The following is a 24,524-nucleotide window of genomic DNA, read 5'->3' as shown; positions in this document are numbered from 1 at the left end:
CAAATCAAATCCTTGTTCCTTGCAAAAAAAGAACCTCTTTTTTTTTTCTTTGAGATAAAATGCTAAATTTAAAAGTTCTTTTAGATAAGAAATAAAAAGCATTTTATTATTCAAAAGAAAAACTCATTACATGGAAGAAATGAGTGATAAAATAATTCAAGGAAAAGAAGAACGTGGTGGAAAGTCTAAATATCAAATTTGTATTCCACTACAGCTACTTTATATGATTCAAGTGCAGATTTCATGTCTTCAAATTCCTTCATTGCGTCATCAGTCATGATGCTAGTATTTTCAATGGAAGATAACTCATCATGCGCTTGGGTTATTTCAGCCTGGATCTCCTTGAAGGTCTCATGCTTTTGATCGATAGTCGAACTGATTTTCAGGCCTTGTTTCTCCAAACTGATGAGTTCCTGTTGCAGAACCTTCTTCCTGTCTTCAATGGACTGCAACTTTTCTTCAAGACTTTGCAAGTGACAAGTGAGTCCTTCTTCCTTTGCCTTAACTTTCTCGAGTTGGACGGTCGCGTTGGAAAGGAGTTCTGCATGTGTTTCTTTGCTCATCCTTTCCCACGATGAGGATGCCAGAACATCATATGCCTCCGCCTTGGCAAACAATTCCATCAAGTGATCTTTTAAAGGGAGACCATTGGTAGGATCCGTTCTTGTGATTTCCGCAATGATTTCCTCTGCACACTCTTTTAAAGAAGAGATCTGCTCAGTTGGAGTGTCAAGGATCTGTCCGCGAAAATCCATCCACAAACTCTGCAAGTACTTCCTTCGATGCGCCTGGATCAATTTTTGACCATGAAATTCTGAAACCAATGCTACCTTTGATTTTTTCCGGATTTCGTGCAAATTAGTCAGATCTTTCTTTGACAAAGCGTCTCTACTGGGGGCAAGTTGCTTTGGGATGCTGATAACGACTCCGTCACCTTTCTTGTTTGGAATTATAGCATCGGTCTCAAGTTCAATTGGTGAGTTGGTACCAACATCTTCTTGGTGGAATTCAAGAAGTGGGGGCTGAAAAAAAAAAGTGTTATGAAGGTTTAAAAAAGAAAAAAAAAAAAGAGAGGAAGATATGATTACCTTAAGCGGCGACACTCCAACCGACGGTGGTGAAAAGGAAATTTCCTCCAAATCAGAAGATATCCTCTTCTTCGATCGGTTCCAATGACGGTCTTGGCTACTACTGCCACTCGCCAACGAATGAGCTTCTCTTTGGGTGGATTCGATGCCCCGAGCTTGAGTCCCTTCTTGTTCTATAGCCTCGAGAGAATCACGATCGTCCATCGTTTCAATTTCGACATCTTCTTCTATGTGAGTCGCTGATAAAGATTTTGAAACCTTGGGCGGCATCTTCTCTGAGGGAATCACTGGTTGCGCCTCTTTGATGACCTGTCGAGAGTCCTTGGAAGACTTATTTCTTGTAACAACGTTTTCCAAGGGGCCGCTAATGGTTTTGTTCTTCCGCAAGGTGGATGAGGTAAGACCCGTTACAATCTCTATAACTCCATCATGGTGCACTGGCTCATTGGCGGAGGTAACCTTACCCTTCTTCACTGATTGCTGAGGGATCTTAACGGTGAATTTTAAGGGAGTTGAAGAGATACTATTTGACCGAGTCGACCATCAGGCATCATAGTCTTTTGTGATCAATGGATGCTTCCTGTGCATGGGTATAGTCATCCGAGACCGCGTCTGAGTGCGAACTGAGGAATCCCATAGTTGAATAGCTTCACCTAAGGTATAAGTGTGAGTGATCTCTTTCAAGTTGTTGGGGATGTCCTGACAAAAACCGAATTGCCTGCTGAACCTGCAAGGATTATATTTTTCAGTAATGAAAGTATTGTCCTTACGTAGAGTTAAATGGCAAGAGCGTTGACTAATGAAGTAGCTCGTGAGTCTTGATGATAAGGATCCGTCATCGATCAACGCCTTTTCTTCATTCTCAGTCCAGCACGATTTAGGAAGCATCAAAGGATTCGTTTATTTGAAAATTTCCTCAGCTTCCAATTGGCCATAAAATATTGTCATTTTCTCACCACTAAATCTTGTCATGCGCGCGTGGTGGCTACTCACTTGATGGTTTTCGTAGTATACATCGAAGTATTGGCCAATCCAAGCATAGACGTAATGGATTGAAAAAGTTACCCCACATTCTCCAAGGTTAGGGGCGTGGACGATCTCCCTCAACCCATGATATATGCTCGCAAGGACGGGAATTGCAAGACAAAATCTTTTCCCTGTAGCCATTAAGCATGCAACCTTGAAAACACTTGGGCGAATACGGTCGACCTTTTTGCTTGGCAAAAGGAACTTGCAGATCCAACACGCTATGAATGCCGCAATATAGGTCTCCTTTCTTAGAGACCCTGGGATACCCAGGGTGTCAAAAGGGACATTGAAGTCATTCGTATCGGCGAGGTCATAAGGTTCCACGCTTCCAGAAGGGTTGTAAGTCATTTTTGGTTTAGATGTAGTCTTTCTTCTATTTGCTCTACTCGGAGGAGCCCTATACCTAGCCTTTCCTTTGAACCAGAAGCGAATCCAGTCCTTCATCCATACCCCTTGGTCATTCGTCCAGAGGTGGTAGTAAGCCGAAAAAAGATGCCTGCAACTCTCAGGGAGAAGTGGTTTCCCTTCTTTGTCACGAGTGAGGAGCTCCCGCGCCGAAGGAACGACTTCATCGAAAAACATGCCATCGATTGAAAGGCCACCAAGTCGATAAAGGTCCCAAAGTGTGATGGACAACTCCCCAACGGGCGTATGAAGTGTGTTCGTCGAGGGACACCAATATTTGAAGAAGGCTCGCAAGATATTTTCACAGCGGTCGTAGGAGTATCTCGACGCGTAGACGGCTTCAAATATGCCAGCGCGTGTGAGTATGTCTTTATACCTTCCGAGCATGTCCTCAACCCACTCCCAATAATAGGAGGTGAAGCACGCCTCACCGAAGAACGACGAAGGGGTTTTCCATGTAGCTTTGTCAACATTGAATCCCACGAACGGAAAAGTGAATTTAGCTATTTCTGGATCTCCATTGTGAAGTGACGAGTTTAATACGACCACTTCTTCTTCCCTCGATGTAGTGGAGAAAGTCGACGGTGCCACCACTTCCTTGGTCCACTTGCTAGTCCAATCTTCGAGATGAAAGCATCCTTCAAGGGGAATGAAGGATTCAGCAAGCGGGCCGATTGCTGGTTTGTAAACATGTAGTGACAAGCTCTTTGATTGAGTTCCTCCTCGTTCATCCGTCAGTGAAATATGCGGCACTGGCACGGCGTAGTCCTTAATTTGCATGATTGCTGGAATTTTGTAAAAGAAAATATTAGAGGATGCAGGAGTTTCGTGCAAGAAGTTTGGTAATTAAATTACCTAATTGGTTGCCTCTTCGCAAATCCCCGGAATTGTTTCAAACCCCTCTTCAAGCGCAGCTTGAGTTGTCTACAAAAAGGCAAGTTGACAAAGTTTAGATCAAAACCATGTATAGTAGGAATATTTGGGGGGCAAAACAAAAAAAAAAAAAAAACAAACAACAAAGCAAAGCAAAAAAAAAAAAAAAAAAAAAACTCTTTTGCTCAAATATCATATTTAGTGTTAAGAAAAAAAGGGGGTTCAAATATTATATTTGGTATTATCCTAGTAAATGAGCAAAAAAAAAAACAAAACAAAACAAAAAAAAAACACAAAACAAAAAGAAGCAAAAACAAAACAAAAAAAAAATGGTACGAAAATTGAACTTTCAGCTCTGAGGAATAGCTCAAAAAAAATATATATTTTGACCTGAGCTTCATTCTCAAATAATATTTTGAGAAATTGTTTAGTAAAATCGTGTGGCTCTAAGCGTCTCAATTGACTAAAGTTTCTTGTAATAATTAAATATTGCAAGTGAAAAATGGTGAAGCCGCAAGTACCTGAGAAGCAAGGTATCTTTCTTTTGTAACCAACAGATAACTACTAGCTCTGGCGGTGGCGGCAATTTGTGGGCGCGGCTGAAGAGAAATAAAACTCAAAAGAAAATGTTCAAGCGCTACCAATGGATGGCAGTTGATGCTTGCGGCTCAGTGAAGATCTTAAGCGTTAGACGCTGTCAAGACAAATTAAAGCAAGTATGAGTACCGTTGATACAAGAAGGTATGAATGTGTGTGAACGAGAATTAGAGTGACTACCTTCAAAGCTATAGTAGAAGAAGCAACCAGATCCTTCAAACGGCTTGCAGCATTGACAACGAAAATGTTGTCTCCGAATCTATTGTTGCACAGACTACAAAGGTAAGCCGCGGTTCCATGCAAAGTAGTAAAACAAGAAACACAAGCAGGGTGGTACCATAGCTTGGAGGAGTAGTGCATACCTTAAAAATAATCCTAGCGTAGCTCGGCACGTTCTGACTGACTCCAAATTGATTCTATTAGTCTAAGAGGCGGCAAGGCCAAGTAAACTAGCAAATTGTGGATGACGGCAACAGCAAAAATAGGGGACGTAGCAGCGGCACCTCTTGACAACAATATTCGGGAATCAAAAGGAAAAAAGGAATTTTTTTTTTCTCTCTTGAGCAAGTTCACGGCTTTGGACTTGGGGGATTTATAGGAAAAGCCTATACTACAAATCCGGGAGAAAGTTGAGTTCAAATACAACTAGCTTCCTGGTCCGCTTCAATCGTTTGAGGGATATCTTCAGGGGTTCCTAGCAATTAAGTCGGCTGTCTATTGGGAAGTGGATTCTAAACTGGTTTCGGGGGGCTTGCTTCTAAAAAGGACCAGTTTATTATCCCATGCGATATAGCTTCCATTCATGTTGGCCTTGGAAGGAATTCTTGTCGCAACCAACTCCTATAAGCTGAGCAAGTCATGTCGGCATGGAAACTTGCGAAGCGGTGGAGTTCCGTGGTTCCTATGATTTCTATGATCAATTGGACTCCTTTGATCGAAGAGAATTTTTCTCGCGAAGTCTTTATAAGTTTTGGGAGATTAGCTGATAGTGGTCTCCATTGCAATTGGGTTTCGAACTTCTAAATTGCTTGGACTTTGAGACTAACAAGGAATGGAGGCTGTCAGCTCAAGTGTCCTGGTCATATTAGAGGAGTTCTTAGCGGTTTGCAGCTTGAGTTCCCAAGGCTAACAAGAAGAAATGGTCTCGAATTTCGGAGCGGTGGAGTTCCGTGTAGGATTAATCAACAAGAGGCATATGAGTTCACTTGGATTCTTAGGATTTCATCTTTGAAATGGCTTGCACGTGAATGATCAGGCATGTAATATGCAATGTCCCACAAATCAGTACATTGGGCTTTCTTGAGGACAAATGGTTATAATTAAAATTGGTGGCTACTTTATCACCAATTCAGAGGTCACGGCATTGCTCCTGGAGTTGATGGTCCGACAAAGCCTTGGCATGATCCTGAAATTGATATAACTAATGTTGCATGAATTGGTGGATCCCACATGGCCATCTCATGAGCAAAGCTCACGAATTGATATACCAAGTGCAAAATTTTGAGTAAAGCTACGGGATTGCATTGGGAAATTGAAAGCTAGCAATTGAAAGCTAGCCATGCATGACACTGGACTACGGGATTGCATTGGGAAATTGATATAAGGTGGTCCGGCTTCGGGAAATTGAAAGCTAGCAATCTTGGAAATTGAGCTCAATAGGGGATGCATTGTTGGTATTCCACGTAACTATCATATGTGATACAAGTAATTGATATAAAGTTTGCAAAGCTTGAAGTTTAGCCCATTTATGGGTTTCACTTGAAAACTAATATGTCAGTGGTGTTCAAATTGAAGCAAAAAAAAATTATGTGTCAAAACTTGTCCGTTCAAAATTTGCTCCGATATCCAGCATTCACGCTCAAGTTTCGAGGGGGCATTTGTAGACAATGGAATTTTAATTAAATTCCAAAAACTACCATTGGTCTATAAAATATTTTTGTCCAATCGGATATTGCCATATGGCATGTACACTTGGAAAAATTGGTTATTAAATGACCAATTATATTTTGCCACGTGTCAAGGTGAGGTGTTCCAGATCAATTTAAATTGCAGAGATATCTCCACCAACCAAATCATATCATATCACATGCCTATTGGATAAATATCTAAGTATTTATTTCTTATTAAAGGGATAATATTTAGAGTTGTTCAATCCAAGTATATTTCTTATATACTGCAATAGCCTGACCAGTCAAACGGCGCCACGTCACGTGTCCCCACGAGTTTGGCCAATCGAGGAATTACTTATCTCTTTATTAATAAATATAAAATAAAGAGATAATATTTGGCTAGCGCAGTCCTAATATGACTGCACGTCTTGCAAGACAAGTAAAGTGGTACACAGGTCTTCAACCTCTACCCCTTGCTACAGCTATAAATAGAGGTCTCTCAACCAAATCAAGGACACACAAAAAAATACACAGAGGGACTTCAAAGAGCATCATATACGCTCAAAGCATTGAAGCTCCAACCTACAAAGGTTCGGCTCTTCAAGCTCTCCAAGTCTCCCAGATATCAAGACTTGAGTCTTCAAATATCTTCTAAAGTTCTTCAAATCTTCTATATCAAGATTTGAAGGAATCGGTGGTGGATCCAAGAACAAGCTGCGAAACCCTTGGATTGGCGTTCGAGGAGAAGAATCGAAGGAAACTCTCCATAAGTTTGAGAAACTTCCAGAGATTGTACCCCATATTTCTCTTAAATTTATATATCACATATTTGTCGTGTATTCCTTTTTCTTGTCGTTTTGCAGACTTGAAATTTTTATCGCGTACAGTATAATGCAAGAGTTGGTGAATTTTACAGATAAAGTGAATGGCCAGAAAGGTCATTAAACTATTAAGTATGACACGGGTAGATCACTAAATTTTTTATGTGGTCATAAAGGTCACTAAACTGGTGAAAACAGATTAGTAAAGTCATGTTGTCAATTTCTACTGACAAAACAACGGGTTGCCAAATGTCATTTTGTAAAAAAAAATCGTTAAATTTTAATAATTTATCAATTGTTTTACGAGTGGAGCTTGACAAAATGACCTTGGTGGTTAGGTTTTACCAATTTAGTGACCTTTGTGGCCACAAAAAAAAAGTTTGATAATTAATCCTTGTCATACTTAATAGTTTAGTGACTTTTTGGTCATTCACTTTTACTGATATAACAAAAATGTGTTTATCATTGTGTGTAATTATATTTTTGTTTATTTTTTTAATACTAGTGGTATTAGACGTGATGGTACAGAATTTAGAGGTCTAAGTTTCTTTCTGCATTGGCTTCCATGAGCAGCTACTATGCTTATTTTTAGCAAGCTTACGTGAAAGTATTGCATGATTATTATGTGAACTTGAAATGTAAAAAAATGTAAAATGAGATTTTCGTTTCAAACTCTAAAAACTAAAATGAGATATTCTAGAAAGTTGGGTGAAAATTTGTATTGGTTCTTCTTTGCTTCGTATACATTTGTCTCATTTAAGGTATGGGATAATTGCAGAACCTCCCCTGAGGTTTCTAACACTTGCACTAACCTCCCCTATAATTTAAAAAATTGCACTGACCTCCCCTGAACTTACTAATCCTTTGCAAATTCAGTCCAAACGATTAAAATATTATTTTAGGGAGTGAAATTAGAATTTTGTACCAGATTTGTCCTTTGTGCTATATGTCCAATGAATGACAAAGTATTACAAATCAATTAACAATTAATAAACTTTAAAGGGTGTAGTTTATGGGCAAATACACATTATCTATTTAAAGTACCGGCTCTTTATGAGTATTTTACTTTCAAACATTTAATTTATGATAAATATATCAATGTTTGTAAGTAAAATTTAAAAAGTGTTACAGTAATATTCTTACAAAAAGAAATCGGTAGGTTATCTATTTAATATAAATTAAATATTTAAAATAAAAAAAAAGAAATGGCCCATAAAGTATTAATTCTTTATGGTTTTCATCCATTAGATGAGTAAAGTATTGGCTCTTTATGGGTATTTTATTCTGAATAATTAATTTATGTTAAATACATAAATGTTTGTAACTAAAATTGAAAAAGTGTTACATTAATATTTTTACGGAAGGGAAACTGGTAGATTTTGTATTTAACAAAAATTAAATATTTGAGAGTACAAAGATTTGTATTTACTCTAAAAAATTTAATTTTTGTTAAATACAAAATCTACCAGTTTCCCTTCCGTAAAAATATTAATGTAACATTTCTTTAATTTTAGTTACAAATATTTATGTATTTAACATAAATTAAATGATTCAGAATAAAATGGTCATAAATAACCAATACTTTACTCATCTAATGGATGAAAGTCATAAAAAATTAATACTTTATGGGCCATTTCTTTTTTTTATTTTAAATATTTAATTTATATTAAATAGATAACCTACCGATTTCTTTTTGTAAGAATATTACTGTAACACTTTTTAAATTTTACTTACAAACATTGATATATTTATCATAAATTAAATGTTTGAAAGTAAAATACTCATAAAGAGCCGGTACTTTAAATAGGTAATGTGTATTTGCCCATAAACTACACTCTTTAAAGTTTATTAATTGTTAATTGATTTGTAATACTTTGTCATTCATTGGACATATAGCACAAAGGACAAATCTGGTACAAAATTCTAATTTCACTCCCTAAAATAATATTTTAATCGTTTGGACTGAATTTGCAAAGGATTAGTAAGTTCAGGGGAGGTCAGTATAATTTTTCAAACCACAGGAGAGATCAGTGCAAGTGTCAGAAATCTCAGGAGAGGTTTCTGCAATTATCCCTTAAGGTATTGTTTGATTAACCTCTTTTTAGTCCTTTTTCTCGCGGGAGAGCTAGAGTACTAAAACTGTACACAAAGATTTAGCTTCAAAATTTATTGTGATATTTTCACCTATCTTCACAAATATCTTCCTATCCCACCAAGAAAAAGCAAGAAATTAAAAGAGAAAAGGAGAGGGAAAGATCGAGAAGATCAGGTGCAAGAACTAGTGATGTGCAATTATTTGAACTTAGGCAACATGCGTGCTGAATCTTAGATAATTTGACAAAGCTCCCCTGAAGTTTCTAATACTTGCACTAACATCCCCTGAGGTTTTAAAATTTTCATTGACCTCCCATGACAGAGATTTGGGGCCCTTTGCTTACATCATGGTAGATGAAATTACCACTTTGTCCTATGAAGTTGGGACTAATAACTAACGTAAATTTGGGTAACAAAAATTTGGTGTCATTTGGATTAGTTAATTATATTTAACTAGAATACAAAAATTTAATGTCTAATTAAACTGATTAAAACTTCGTTACAGAAAGGTGCCAAGAAATTTGGTGCCATTTTTGTGCCTAGTATGATTTGACAAGGATGATTGAACAAGTTTTTGATATTGTAGCCATATAACTAGAAGGGAAGAAATAGAGATGAAAAAAAAAAGAAAAAAGAAGAAGAAAATGGAGACAAAGTGAAGACATTGTTCATTTGTTGGGAGTGAAGATGATTTAAAGTAGAAACCAAGGTTTGAATTTCCTTTTCATCTTAGCCTACAATTAAAAAAGGTTCTTGTGAATTTGTTTCAAGAAAACTAGTATATTATCTACAATACATTATAAACTATTTTGCTTGATCAGTAGATTTTTGAGTTAGTAATAAAGCTAAATTATTGTACTTCATGTATCTTGTTGTTATGTGTAAATTTATACGGTAAGAGATAATAGAAATAATTAATCTTTCCTACACTAACAGTATATATAATGTCAGTTTTGGATGACTGACAACTATGCAAAATTTGGATTTGAAATTCAACTTTTGCACAGTATCATGAATATAACGGTGATAGTATATACACTTTCAATGTATATAAAATTTACCCTAATAGGAATATATTAAGAGTTGAAGTAAATGTTGGTGTGTTTTTTCTGAATCTTAAGTAAAATTTGTATTTTGTTGTTGAAAGATGTGGGTGAATTTCATGATTCTCCCCCTATGGCTTGAAGAGGCCATAATTTCTGCTAAATGTTTTCATTATGAACTCTAAATGTAGCACAAAACAACAACTTTTTATGTACCCAAACTCTTGCTACTCTTGAGGGTGTAAATGCAATTGTGATGTTTATATACACTTGCGGTTGAATAAAAAATTTGGTGGTTTAGAACTTGTAGGTAGATGTTGCTATGGCTATTAAAACATTACTTATGTTTCTATGTGGTGCTTGAAAGTTCCTGAATTGCATTTACATTCCCTCAGCTTTACTAATCATTTCAACCTTTTAATAACTTGCAATCTTCTATTAATACAGGGACCAAAGGCATTCATGGAATAAAAATCTCATCTCACTCATGAAAATAATATTTTAATCCTATTTGGACTGAATTGTTACCAAATCTCAAAAGCAAGGGTGATCAGTGAAATTTTTAAAACCTTAGGAGGGTCAGTGCAAGTGTCAGAAACCTCGGGGGAGGTTTGTGAAATTATCCCTTGTAAGAAAGCGTCATTCTAGACCATCAAGTGAGATTTGATGAATGGGAAAATTATTTAAATGTTTCTCACATTTTATTAAATGAACATTTTTGTCATTCACTCTTAAAATGTTAATTTTACATTTCTTATAAATTCAATTTGACAAAATTTAATCTTAACCTAAATTTCTGATCATATTTAAGCTTGAAATTACTATATGACCCACGTGTCAGTCATTGTTTATATACAAAAACATTAAACCTTACTTTTTTTTTTAGTAAAAAATGGATATGAATTGGGTCAAACCTCACTTTTTTAAGAAAAACAAATATGCTTTAGGTCAGATTTTCCTTATTCTAGAAGCAAAAATGAATATGAATCGAATTATTTGGTTAACGGAAAAAAAAAATCTAACCTCTTTGCTATTAAAAAAATGATCATGTGTGGATAACGTCATGAATTCAGGATAAAAAGTAGTCCAAAATCTAGTTTGGGATGAAATCTTATTGATTTGATTTTATTAAAAACATAAAATTATTATTTCAAGAGTGAAAGGCGAAAAAATTTATTTAATAAAATGCGAGAACACTTTGAACGCTTCAAAAATAATAAAAAGAAGAAAATACAAATGGGCACGCACTAATATCAATGAACTTTCTTTTTCACATACTTTCTCATCTACTAGAATTCTCTTCCGTTATCTGTTGGTTAAAATTACTGGTATACCCACTAATCCATTCTATAGATTTAATCAGATTTCAAAAGGAAAAAAGATAACTTGTGACTACATCAAAATTTTAACAAAAAGTTTTGAATATCTGTCAAATAAAACAAGAAAACAAAGGAAAGTACACTGTCCACAAATGTGAATCACACCAATCACTGCATTATCAAAGATGGACCCTTCAAGAATTAGAGGGGAGAAAAATAGACTGCTCCATCGAATTACCTACATTCCCCTATAAGATTTCCCTACAATTAATAATGGTTGAATACTCTTGTACTGGAGGGTAAAACTGTCAAACGGCCAAACACAGGTTTATCTAAACCAAAAAAATTAGACACAAAAACCGTTATCCTCTTTGTCTGCCTAAAGATGGTTGGACCATCAACCCCCTGGAACCAGCAGTCCACTTCAGTGATCCAGTCTCTTCACTTTTGTGGGTTTGGTCCAATTTAGATAAATATTTTGGATAACTGTGTCACAGTTTTCATTAGCTAGTCTGTTTCTTAGGGAGTATGCTTGTTCAATTCATAGTAGTCTCGAAGATAAGATAGATTTCAAGTTTGTTAAAGATATGATAATGCATTTGTGGGTTCTAAATTTCTGATTGATTCCATGGTTTCCTTTGTCTTCTTGGTGAATTTCTTTGAGCAAGATTGCAACTTTGTTGCTGTATGAGGTTGAAAAATGTGGGCTTATTTCATACATGTTATTGATGAGCACTTCAATGGTGTTATGTGATAACTTGGTCTTTTTCGAGGGAAATGCCAATAAAAGTTCCTTGAATTATTCACGTTGTCTGAAAAGTGGTTTGGTTCAGTTGAGCTTTGGGAGGAAAAGATTTTGTGGGTTGGTGCCAAAAGCCAAGAAAAAGCATTTTAAAAGGAGGAGTTGGTGGCAGAGGTTCTTTTTGGACGATGATGGGAATTGGCTTGGTCTAAAGGATGATGATATGCTTGAAGATTCGTTGGAATCAGAAGATTCAGGGGATGAGGCGTTATCTGGGGATGAGGAGTTATCAGATAATGAGAAGTTTGAGGCTTGGAAAAGGAGAGCTGAGGCGATTATTGAGTTGAGGGAAGCACAGGAGGATAGTAGGAATGAGGAGAATAGGAGGTGGGAGGACTGGCTTGCAGATGAAACAAATGATAATGGCAATGACTCGTCGTGGATTCATAGCTCGAATGGTGCAGTTGGAAAATCTGTAGAGGAGGCTAGGGAAGATCCTGTTCAGATGATACCTAGGGGAGGTTTGGTGAAGTCAGTGAGGGATGCGATCTTTGGCAGGGAAGATGATGAAATACTATATGAGGATCGTGTTTTTCGTTATGCATCATTCAATTCAGTGAGTGCATTTTCAAACCTTTGACTCGTTTGATTCCAATAAGAATTTGATAAAAGTTGATTCCTCTACTTGTGCTAAGCTTAATTAAGGGGTTTATTTAGAATATATTCTGAGTAGGTCTTCTGCCTTAGCTTTTTTAGATTCATGGTTGAAGACTCAGATCTATTTTACCCCGGCATCTTTTGTTTTCATATGTTGTAATCACCTTTGCAATTTCTTGAATATATTGACCTTGTTAGATCTGCTTGTGGTATCGATATTTGCCTCTTAATTATGTTACTTGCTGAGTTCCCTTTACTTCCTTATTTTTTTCAGGCTAAATTTTTGGCAGTATTGATAATAATTCCATGCGCTTTAGACTTTTTGGTTCACGACTTTGTCCTTATGCCGTTTCTGGACAGGTTAGCATTAATACGAAATGCATTATTGAGTTGTTTGTGTATTATTTACATAGGCACATTGACCAAGAGAAATCATTTTTTCCTTTTTTTGAGATTTTTATGATTTTATCACAAATTAGCGCCTTTATGATTTAATCTGCAAATGCTAATTGCAATCACAAATACTCTTCATCAATTCAGCTCAAAAGTGACTGTTGCAGAAATCAGGACTTCTTAAAAGTTAATTCTAGTTTCTTGTAACTGAACAATAGTTTCTTCTCTTAGCTCATTTTGAGGGAGAAGTAGATACGCATATGAAGTAGCTGGACATTAACCATGCTATTATTTTGATGTCAACCTGGGTCTTGTCCATTCTAGGTCTTGTACATTTTCTGATATGGGTGGTTCAGGGACACACTTTCAGGTAGGATATGCGGCTTGGATGAGTACTGCACAACACTGATGAAAATTTTGAAGCTTTATGTCATTTCTTATCATATCCAGTCTGGTGAGTAGGCTGTTAATGATCAGGCTTGACCTGATAATTTTCTGAATAGGTTAATTAAGTTGGCTTTCACCACTCTTACCAAATTAGATGAGCGAGTTTGGTTTTAGGGATTTAAGGAACAAAGTTGCAACTATTTTGTTAATGTTCCAGAAGTTTTTTATCAGTGTTGATGATTGCCTTGGTTTGCATGAAATTGCATTAGTTGGTCATAGTGAGCATCTTAAAGAAATGGCTGGGAATATAGCCACTTAAGAGAAAATGGAAGATACAGTAATGAGAATTTTTGGCAGAGGTTCCAACTAGATGCTAGAATAAGTTGCTTTGACTTTTGATCTTAAGCGTGAAGAACAGAATTGTGTTAGAAATTCAGTATCATCCTTTTTGGTTCTTCCAGATTTGGATATTTATTGTTTTTCCAGAATCATTGCTGGAATGGTATGACTTTTCTGTCAGAAATCAATTATTCCCATTGGCTAGTAATCTTTTAGCAGAAAAGTAGTCCAACTCCCTATAGAAACTCTTAATCAGTTACCAGATTGAAAGCGTACTCTAAGGGTCTTAGTTATTTGTAGCTTGCAAGCCATATTTTTTTTACCTCTACTCAGCTACTAGAATTCTATGAAGAAGTGAAAATGGAAGAACGTCATTCATTAGCTGAACATCCTAGCAGGAGCACCTTTGGCTTTCTTTTCTTTTCCTCTCAAAAGCAAAACTCACCTTGTAGTCACGAGAAGTTGAGCACAATTCACCTGTATTTTATAACTTACTAGAGACAGAATGGTAACTAGAGATTTTCTAACAGGAAATCACTACCTAATCAAAAGAAGATAAAACTTTACAGGTTCTAATTAAGGAGTATATTTAGATTTGAGAATGAAAATTTATCAACAAGTGATTTCTAAAACTGTTCCATGAGCTACAAGAAGTAAGGCACGTTAGACAATGTGTCTTACCTTGAAAATTCTCATAATTTCCAAGAAAACATTTGCACGTTAGAATTACTTGGAAGCTTATATCTCGACATGCCTACATGTTAGAAGTGCCTTTAGTTTTGAATTTTCTGATTAAGAAAACATTTGCACATCTTTAGTTTGGAATTTTCTGATTAAGATGTTGGTTGTCCTTCAAAGAGATAAACTTTAGCTATTCATTTCTGAATGTATCTTGTATTTCATAATTTTCATTTAATCTTGTCTCCTACAAAACATGATAAACCTGTCCTCAGAGTTTTTCATTAATTCCTCTTTGTTTCCTGCATCAAACTATCAGCAACATCATTAATGGCTTCGTCATCATGTGATACCATGAACTTAGGATGCAAGTGTGTTTCAAATTGTGCCTTGAAAGATGTACTTGTTTTTGTAATTTATGCAGCAAATGTGAATGCAAATAAGAAATTCTGATTAATTGACTTTCATGTCTTCAATAGATATGTCAAGACAGTACCATTAGCAGCACAGATGCTTGATGTGAGAAGAAGTCAGAAGCTTGAAATGGTCCAGGAGATAAAGCTGGAGAAAGCCCGGTATAGGCTTGAGGTAGAGATTGGTAAATCGCCACCTCTCTCTGAAGAGGAGCTGTGGATGGAATTACACCATAAGGCGTAAGACTGATTTGTGGTGTTAATTTTGTTGCTTTAGCATCTTATTCAGTCATTCTGATATTAAGTTGACAAATTAATTTAGGTAGCTGGACGGAAAACATTTGGATCTTAAGAGTGGAAGTTTGGTTGTATAGAGAAGATTGAATTGAAAAGCTTAGATGGTCTCAACTTTACAAAAACTCTATTGGAGATAATATGTGGCTTTCTCCAAATTGTTACGGGAGATGTTTTAACAACGACGAAAAGTGCTTCCTGCTGTATTCATGATATAGTTACTCCTCACAATGCCAGTGTCTAGCTTTGGTTGATTTTTCAGAATATTTACTTGAGATTACCTAAATACATAGACCTAGGGAACTAAAAAGGAAAAAGTAGGAAACTATGCTTATATAATCCAGCTTCTCACAATTTCTCAAAAATGCCTTGCAGCATTTGCATAAAAAATGGTAGGATTCCATTTAATTCCCTCTCTAGATGAGACTCCTACAAGGCATTGGAGCGATTATGATTTCCCTCTGATTTTCTCCTCCCAACTTTCTACCTTTATCCACCTTGAAAAGGTCTTTGGATGAGTTAGAATTTGGATTTAATGGCTGTCCTGCACATTACTTTAGATTAACGGGCCTTGAATCATGCTGCAAGAGTAGAAAGTCAAACTGTTAATATAACACTGATTTAGGAATGATCTGATTAATTTCATGTAATTAAATGGAGCCAGTTAACGTTGGATGTCCACGGAGATGAGTGTGCGTGATGCAGTTTCTTGACAGTAATTACCTTGTTATTGGCTACTATACTATACAAATCCCATTTACTCTTTGTCTCTTAATATACATAGAAATGATGTGGAGATAGTTTCTGTAGATTTTCTTTAATCATGAAGTAATTCATTGATTGCAAGGCTCATTTATAGAGTTATCTACATTGTAGTTAGCAATTTCATGGAAACCAAATTGTCTAGTTACTTCAAAAAAAAAGTTTATCAATCTCACAACATGGACTTCAATTGTTGAGAATCTGATCGAAATTTGTTCACCAATAAAAGTTACAGTTGTACAATTTTCTTGTTTTTTAATGGTTGAGTTAACAATTTCATGCTTTTATTGGTTTAAAGGGTTCTCATACTCTAATCAAGGCTGTAGCTGTCAGTTAGAACTATACTTAAAACTTGAACTAGTCTGCCACATTTGCTGTTGGTCATCTCATGTTGCTGTTCACTGTTCAAAAAACTGCATCATAGTTGTTGGACTAGTACTCATTGTTGCACTACAGAAAGCTGCAAATAGTTTTAATTTGTTCACTCAAATTATACGTACCTCTACCTTGAACTCACACGTAACAGTAATTAAATGTTAATAGATAGTAGTTAGGACATCATATTAAGAGATTTAATGTCTTTTCATGTTTTGTGTGATGTAACAGGTTAGAGTTACGAGATCAGCAGAGGCTAGAGAATCGTAGAGCATTTGCCAATATATGGTCTGATATTGTTTTTGGAGTATCATTGTTCATTCTTTTGTACTTCAATCAGAGTCAAGTGAGTACTCATCGTTTTCTTTGAGTTTTATACTCAAATACCTATTTTAATAATTCCATTTCACAGCTTAGTGTGATTTTGCACTTAAAGCTTCCCTTCCTTTCAATCTCTTTTATTTCTTAGGAACTTCATTCTGAAAATAAAAGTCAACATACTTGCACTTTTTTGTTTAATAAGTAAGCTTCCCACTTACCATGACTGCATGGCCCAAAAGAAAACAAAAAATCTGAGGACATTCTTGCTTCACAATTTTCAAGTGATTATGCGCCTAAGATTTTGATGTTTAAACGTTTCTTGCCCTTAGAGCCACTAAGAATTTCTGTTTTCTCTTTCAGGCCTTTTTCCTAGCAACTCTAGTTTCACTATATAAGGCTTCTATTCTTTTCAGAGGCCTTAGTTTGTTTATTTATAGAACTATATTTATACAACTATAAGAGCAACTATATAATGTAATTCCAGTTTTCTGCTTCTGGTACTTTATTTTCAATAGAACATTCATATAGTTTCATGGAGAAACATGTTTTGATGGACATATGATGTGTAAAGTCGTGTTTTATTAATGGAATGCTAACATAAAATGGATGGAATTGGATGATGTGACCTTGTTTGGGTAGTTAATGTCAGGAAGGCCGTAGGATAATTTGTTTTTGTGCTTTTTCTGCTTGCAGCATCCATATATGAAGATTAGCATATTATACTGAACTCTTTCGATCATCTTGCCATATTATACTGAACGCTTTCAATCATCTTGCCAACTTATGCCTGCTTCTGCAGGTAGCTCTGCTGAAATTTACTGGCTACAAGATGCTAAACAATGTTACAGACACGGGGAAGGCTTTTCTAATTATACTTGTCACTGATATATTTCTAGGGTAACATTTTTATTCTCTGTTTTCTAATGTATTAGTTATTCACTTTTGATGTGGTGATTTCTCATTGAAGTTGGTCCCGCCATAGTTGGATCACATGCTGAATTTAGGCTAGTTATCTCAGATAGGATAATAACCCCATCTTAGAATGCTCCAAAAAAAAAAAAAAAAAAAAGAAACCATCTTGGATGTTTAGTGCACTTTTGATATGATTTGACTTGTTTATTGAGCAACAAAAATTCTATTAACTACTAATGCTCTTGCTTCGCTCTTCTGACTCTGCAGGTATCATTCAGAGTCTGGTTGGCAGACTGTATGTGAGATAATAGTTGACCATTATGGTCTTGAGGTTGATGAGGCTGCCATTACCATTTTTGTCTGTTTAGTTCCAGTTATTATTGATGCTTGCGTGAAGCTCTGGGTACGTTTTTTATCTAAAAAATATGATATGTGGAATTTTTTTTATGTTGGGAAAACATTTTACCATGTGTGTTTGTGATTTCTGCCTGATCATGCTTTTCTTTTCCTTTTTTTCTGCATTTTAATTTCCTTGACAATATGATTACATATTTTACAGTTCAAGCTATGTACCTACAGAGAGTTTTTTTTTTTTTTCCCTAACAATTCTGTTCTCAACAAATGATCTCACTAATTGGATCATGTTCTTCATCTTGTACTGAAGTGTGCATTGCCTTTCCTGTTTCCTTTTGGGTGGGGGTAACATGGTAGCTGGAAAAGCATAACTTTTATACGTATAATATCATTTTAGCTGGAAAAGGAAAGTTACTATAATGATCCAATCTCCAAAACTGTTAAAACCAAACACAAAGTCCAGGTATACAGATTTTGGCAACCTTCTTTATGCTGGAAGAGAGGGGAGGGGAGGGGGAACGGGGCGAACAATTTGTTTGTTGTCTTTGTCCTTTTTGACTTCTTAGCCTAGGCGTTTCTCATGCTTTGATTTTTTCCCCCCTTTTGACTCCTTAGCCAAGGTGTTTCTGATGCTTTGATCCTTTTTTTTTTTTTTTTCCAGTTATTCAAGTTTTTGCCAAGGTTATCCCCAAGGGTAGCAAATATTTTCAGAGAAATGGAGAGGCATTAGAGATGATTCTTTCTTTTCTACGTCTCTCTGTCAGAAGTAGCCACAAGTTACAGCACTTAGGACTATTATTTTTTCCGATGCTTGGTGGATACATGTTGTATTTGTTTCAATATAGAGGCTTTTCAGCATTGTAAGTTGTACCACAACAGAGCAACCAATTTTTTGTCTGGTTTAGGTGTAAAGTAACATTCTTTTCATTGGGGGGCTACAAACCAGATACCAGACATATAATTCCATACCATGGTCAAGAGTTGTTGTAAATTGTGATGAGTGATGGAGTGCATCCTGTTATGATGAAAGAATCATCATTATCATTTTTAATTGCATGCTTATATGGTACTTAGATTTTCACAAGCTTTAAATAGAGAAAGGAAAACATAATACATCAAGGACTTGAAAAGTGGAAGGGAAAAATCCACTTTTCGTCCTTAAACTTTGAGTTTAGGGACACATTTCGTCCCCAAACTTTTAGACGCATCACATTTAGTACATGAATTAATTATTTTGGACCACATTTAGTCCAAAAACGGTAAAATATTCAATTTGGATGGAGAAGGCTGACGTGGCCGTTGATTTTGACTGAGAAATTGTTTTTACTCAACGGTCACGTGCCAAACACGTGACTTTCTCCATCCAAATTAAGCAATTTACCGTTTTTGAATTAAATATGGCAAAAAATAATTAATTCATGTACTAAATGTGGTGCATCTAAAAATTTGGGGACAAAATGTGTTCCTAACTCAAAATTTAGAGACGAAAAGTAGATTTTCCCAAAAGTGGAATTTCACTCTGGGCATGGCCACAGGCCACAGTGTCTGGTTTCGGTGATCAAACAAGATGCCGGCATGGCGTGCGTTGGAGGAGAGGGATCTAAAGTACAGTAATGGTGAGTTTAATGTCAATGGTACCATCTCTGATCTGTGTTCTGATTGGCAAGAAAAATGAGCTTCTCTGAGGGTTGCATGTAGAATGGAAAGAAAGAGGTTGATTGAGGCTGTGTGGTCTTTTGAGGCTGGATTTGGTTCAAGGATGATGTTGAATCTTGGTGCTGAGGATGTCTGAGGTCCCTGATGTTTGGTAAATTGCAGTCAGTATCCGTTTCCAGTTAAAAAGTGTTCAAGAATAGTGAACCAAACCTAAAAGGGTGTCTCTCTACCTGGCTCAGGGATGCAGGATTTACCAACATCTAAAAAACACCACCTTTGTATTCTCACATGTTTTTATGAATGTTTTTCGTTCACTTGATACTGAAATTTTTAAGACCCATATTTTTATGAGTTAATTTTATATACACTGACAGTGCATACACTATTACTGTTGGATTCATGACACGTGTGCAAAAATTAAATTTTAAATTTCAATTTTACATAGTTGTCGTTCATTCAACGCTGATAGTGTATACACTGTAAGTGTAGGAAATATTAATCCTATTTGCTATGTCCTAATATTTATAACCACAATAACTTTCGCAGTAAAAACGACAAACATGCAATCTGAAAAGTTAAAGATAGAAAGTGATAACCCGAAATACGCATAGGTTAACAGCAATTAACTGAAAATCAGACATGAACACAGAAAACTACAAATAGTTTTGCTGTCAGCCTGTTATCCAGATGACCTTTCTCATTCTCTTTGTTGGATGACTTCTCTTCTGACACATTCTCTTTGCTACAGGAACTCTCCCCTTCAAACCCTTCTTCACAAGAAATAAGATTTTCCTGAATGATTTTCTCTATGCAAATTTTCACCATCATCATCACTTAACAACTGCGATGATGGCGGTTTTTCTTTCTTCGATTCAGCAACATCTTTAGCGTCCAGAAAACTTGGTTGGTTGGTTGAAGATAGGAGCCTTGCCCACATCCGGTCTGTTATTCCCACCTTATTCTGTCTCTCTATTATGCGCTGCAAAATGGTCAGTCGAAACCATTAACACCATACAGTGACACAAATCTGTTACATATAACGAATTATTGCCAACAGAAGAATTAGCTTATTTTTGTACATTTAGGATCAAGAAACTAGCAGAAAGACTACAAGAAAATTAAGACTCTAAACACCAAACTCACATAAAAGGGTATGTAAGCATGTCTTGCATTAACAGGCCCTACTGTAAACCCTGTGAAACCTGCCATTGCGCCATGAATCGCGCTGTGAGCTAGAAGTGTGCAGTAGACATTGTCTGATGCATTGCCTGGAATGGCACGGATCATATATGTAGGGTCTGCCATGAACGATCAATCATACTTAGATTATTGCTTCGTAAGTTAACATGACAAGATCCTGAATAGAAACTTCTCGACGTACCTATGTATTTGAGATTTACAGGCATTTTCTTCTCTTTCGAAAAGTGATCCTGGAAACCATCAAGCATGGGAGATATTTTACATACCAGTTTGAGATCACAGAGCAGAATAAACTCAATATACATTTAACTGTAATAGAAAATTCAATTATCTATACTTGCAACAAAAATTGCATGAGGCACTTGCCTGGTAGTAATACAATCAATCAAGTGCATATGCTGAAGCATTTGTGTTATTGTGAAGAGTGTGACTATATCCTCCTAGAAGCAGTAAACTTTCTGAGAAGGATGACTATATCCTCCTATTGTTAAAATAGCCCACAAACAAAGAGCACATTATAGTAGGATGATTATAGCAAAGACTTGAACAACAATAACCTTGATCTTCTGAGATATCCAGAAGCCGACGTCTTGGAGCTGCTTGTTTCCAGAAGCATCCTTCATGCTTTCTCTGAGAAGATCCTGCCCAGCTCCTTCGGCAATCACAAGAACCATGTGCCCATTTTCTTTGAGTCTGTTTTTTATATGTTCAAAGAGTCCACCAGGTCCTTCCAGAAAAAAGGGTGACTCTGGAATCAAACAGCAGTCCACATCTCGGCTCGCAAGAGTTGCATACATTGCAATAAAACCTATAGGGGTGAAACAACCATTGCCTCAAAAGTTCAGTGATATTGTTGTCACTTTTGACAGCCACATAAAGAGCAATGGTTCAATTGAAGGGATGGTTCCTATGGAGTTGGAAGACACTATAAGCTGTAATTACCGAGTTGAAGACTTACCACTATCACGTCCCATTAGTTTGACAACACCGATACCATTCTCAATGCTTTCAGCTTCAACATGAGCTGCATTGATGGCTCGTTGAGCTTCCTCAACAGCAGTGTCAAAACCGAAGGATTTGTCTATAACCTGAATTAGGTAAAGCTTAAGATCTAAGAACTTCGTTTGTAAACCTTTTAGTTCAAAAGCGCTATTGTATCAGAAGAGGGGACGAGAATGTATTGCAGTACCGGTATGTCATTGTCAATGGTCTTGGGTATTCCAACAACAGCAACTTTGAGGCCACGCCTTCTGATTTCCTGCAAATAATCCAGGTTAACAAACAACTCTTCCAGCCCGAGAGTATCTGAAGCATTTTATCACACAGCCAAAGCCAATAAAAGCGAGAAACTGGATCACCTCAAAGATCATTGCAGCTCCTTTATGAGTACCATCTCCTCCAATAATGTAAACCTGATACACTCGGTGTCATACATCTTGAACACAAATATAAACAGGAAAATCTTCACCGCAAAGTTAGAAGTTCTAAAATCAAGTATTGAGTTCTAAACATGCTTTCTGCTTCTCAGAAGCCATAATTCAAAAGGAACCACATAAATCAAAAAAGAGAATTGAAAGGCAAGTCTCCATACCTGATTAATTCCTCGATCCTGAATACTGTCTACTATTTTTGATGTATTATGGCCCCCTCTTGATGTCCCAAGAATGGTACCGCCCCGTCTGTGAATATCATTCACAACTTTTGGTCTTAAAGGGATAGTATTCCGAGAATAGAATCCCTTGTATCCATCCTGTGATCACAAAAGAACATTCATACTAAGTCACATTCCAGGCATTCAACATCCTCCAGTGGGATTGAACCAAAACGAAGTAGGAAAAAACAAAAGAAGCCTAGTCCTTCCCCTCCAACATGAACTGCTACAAAGGAAAAATCAGTTGCAGAAATATCTGTCCTGTCAACATTGATTGAACACTTATTTACCTCTATTCCAAGAATGCTATTGACGCCATACATGTCATGTAAACCGCAGACTAACTCCCTGATCACTGTGTTTAAACCGGGGCAGAGACCTCCACAAGTCACGATGCATGCAAGAACTTCATCAGATTCAAAACAAACCTGAGGAAAATTCAAGCCAATTTAGCTTTCATAATATAATTGGTTCAACATTGTTAGCAAAATGATGAATCTTATTCTTGAAAGAAAATTGAAGAAGGAACCAAAAAAAGAAACCTTCTGACGAGGTCCAGCACGCCGAAAATGAGTCCCTCTTGGGCTACTTCTGCCTACAACAATCTACAATCGCAAGCACAAGTAGATGAATTAGGAAAAAACATAAGAACAAAATGATCAGGAAAATAATTTTCCGCTTTCATCAGGAAAATAATCTCAATCAAAATGAGTACCATTACCTTTTCTGTAACGCTGTCATCCACATTAACAAAATATTGCCTGCCACAGAACAAAATGTTTTGCAACATCAATTCCACACACCAATGAAAAACCAAGAAAAATAGCATGGTCGCGGGCAGTTAAAACACTTACTTAACAACTGAATAAGCATGATGGTTTTGCAATGGATTAGGATAAGTCTGCAACCAACACGAAGAACACGAAAAAAGAAAGTTTCACTTGGTATAGAATTCTTGAAAAATAATTGTACAAATATGGTTTTCCATTTGCAGAATCATGAAGTTTTACGTACCAGAAGGTCAGGAATGTAGTCGGACAAGTGGGGCACGTCTTCAAGGACGTAACCGGCATCTCCAGTGACCAGTTTTGGCTCAGCACATCCATTTTCAGTCGACATATTCTCCACCTCTCTTCTTCTTCTTCAGCAAATTAGCTACTTGGCTGTTGAGTTTTATTGCATAGGCTCTCATGTAACAGACAAAAATACTAGCAAGAAAGATGCCTGCTAGCGAAGTCTTGAAGCTACGAGAAGAAGCCCTTTCCAAATATGTAAATTCACACATATGTAAAGAGTCTTTGATACTAAAATGTTCACTTAGTAAATATGCACTGAAATTTGAAAAAGGTTACTTTTTCAAAAGGAAAAATTTCGGAAAACAACTAAAAATTTGTTTTTGTATATTGAGTAATCAATTAACTCAACCAAGCCTAACCAAGAATTAACTCTTATTATTTGATTCTTTGAGCATTTTTTGATAAAGCATAAGACTTGGAACCTACGTGAAAGATAAATCAAATTAGTTTAATGAAAATTGTTTGAACTCAATCAACCAATAAACGTACCGAATTGCAAGAGTTTTAGGAAAAATTAATTCGAATTTAAACACTATAACATTCAACTTGGGGCTCTTTAGGAGTGTTTAGAGTTTAAAACCAAACAAAACTATTTGATACTCGAACCAAATTTCATGAGGTTCTAAAATGTTTCATTCCAAACTTGAGGGATTAAAAGCTATGAATAAATATATGAAATTTCTCCCCCCCCCCCCCCCTTAACGGTAAATTTGATTATTTGATGAATAAGAAAAAGGATGTATGATCAGGCATATCAATAGATCAGTTCTTATTCAAATCCAACCTAGACCTAATGTAGTAAGATGGGTTTTGGATTTAATTTCTTAAATCCAAACCCTGTAAAAGAGTTATGAGTTTGGATAGGATCTAATATGGGTTTAAATTTGGATATAGATTATAAAAATCAGACCCTACCCAAATCCATGTATATATAATTATATATCTTTACAATAATAAAGCCTTTGTAAGCAGTTAACAACTTTGTGTATTTTCAAATTTACTATTATTTCTATTATATATTAACACTTATCTCTATTATTCATTATCTCTATTATCAACAAATATACAATTTTTACTCAACTAAAACTACCTCCTTCCAATTCTCACATTCTTCTTTACCAACGTTTTTTTTTATTTTCACTTATACTATTTATGT

General features: G+C 36.0%; 3 protein-coding genes across 5 annotated transcripts; 1 reads left to right on the top strand and 2 right to left on the bottom strand.

Moving 5' to 3' along the window:
- Positions 1-185: 185 nt before the first annotated feature.
- Positions 186-3,302, bottom strand: LOC140009994 (uncharacterized). Its single transcript, XM_072056355.1, has 4 exons — positions 2,082-3,302; positions 1,807-1,815; positions 1,089-1,577; positions 186-1,022 (listed from the first exon to the last, which is right to left on the bottom strand). The coding sequence occupies exons 1-4, from the start codon at positions 3,300-3,302 to the stop codon at positions 186-188; spliced, it is 2,556 nt and encodes an 851-aa protein (XP_071912456.1).
- An 8,211-nt stretch (positions 3,303-11,513) lies between these two features.
- On the top strand, positions 11,514-18,836 carry LOC113694530 (protein DAY-LENGTH-DEPENDENT DELAYED-GREENING 1, chloroplastic). The gene is made up of 7 exons (XM_027213359.2): positions 11,514-12,516; positions 12,832-12,917; positions 14,834-15,007; positions 16,430-16,544; positions 17,319-17,416; positions 17,699-17,834; positions 18,447-18,836. Exons 1-7 carry the CDS (start codon positions 11,878-11,880, stop codon positions 18,513-18,515), a joined length of 1,317 nt encoding a protein of 438 aa, XP_027069160.1. The 5' UTR covers positions 11,514-11,877; the 3' UTR covers positions 18,516-18,836.
- A 1,166-nt stretch (positions 18,837-20,002) lies between these two features.
- On the bottom strand, positions 20,003-23,562 carry LOC113697188 (ATP-dependent 6-phosphofructokinase 6). 3 transcript variants are annotated; one of them, XM_027216682.2, is made up of 13 exons: positions 23,307-23,562; positions 23,147-23,193; positions 23,014-23,053; positions 22,835-22,897; positions 22,583-22,720; positions 22,233-22,391; positions 22,000-22,053; positions 21,831-21,899; positions 21,600-21,729; positions 21,199-21,449; positions 20,823-20,871; positions 20,585-20,739; positions 20,003-20,420 (listed from the first exon to the last, which is right to left on the bottom strand). In XM_027216682.2, exons 1-13 carry the CDS (start codon positions 23,409-23,411, stop codon positions 20,214-20,216), a joined length of 1,467 nt encoding a protein of 488 aa, XP_027072483.1. In that variant the 5' UTR covers positions 23,412-23,562; the 3' UTR covers positions 20,003-20,213. The 3 variants fall into 3 exon arrangements, with proteins under 3 accessions (XP_027072483.1, XP_071912037.1, XP_071912038.1); XM_072055936.1 differs by lacking the exon at positions 23,147-23,193; XM_072055937.1 differs by lacking the exons at positions 23,014-23,053; positions 23,147-23,193.
- Positions 23,563-24,524: the final 962 nt, after the last annotated feature.

This window comes from Coffea arabica, chromosome 6e (assembly GCF_036785885.1).
Source record: "Coffea arabica cultivar ET-39 chromosome 6e, Coffea Arabica ET-39 HiFi, whole genome shotgun sequence".
NCBI classification, from domain to species: Eukaryota; Viridiplantae; Streptophyta; class Magnoliopsida; order Gentianales; family Rubiaceae; genus Coffea; species Coffea arabica.
The sequence above is the reverse complement of the archived record's forward strand: the minus strand, read 5'-3'. Positions and strand labels throughout refer to the sequence as shown.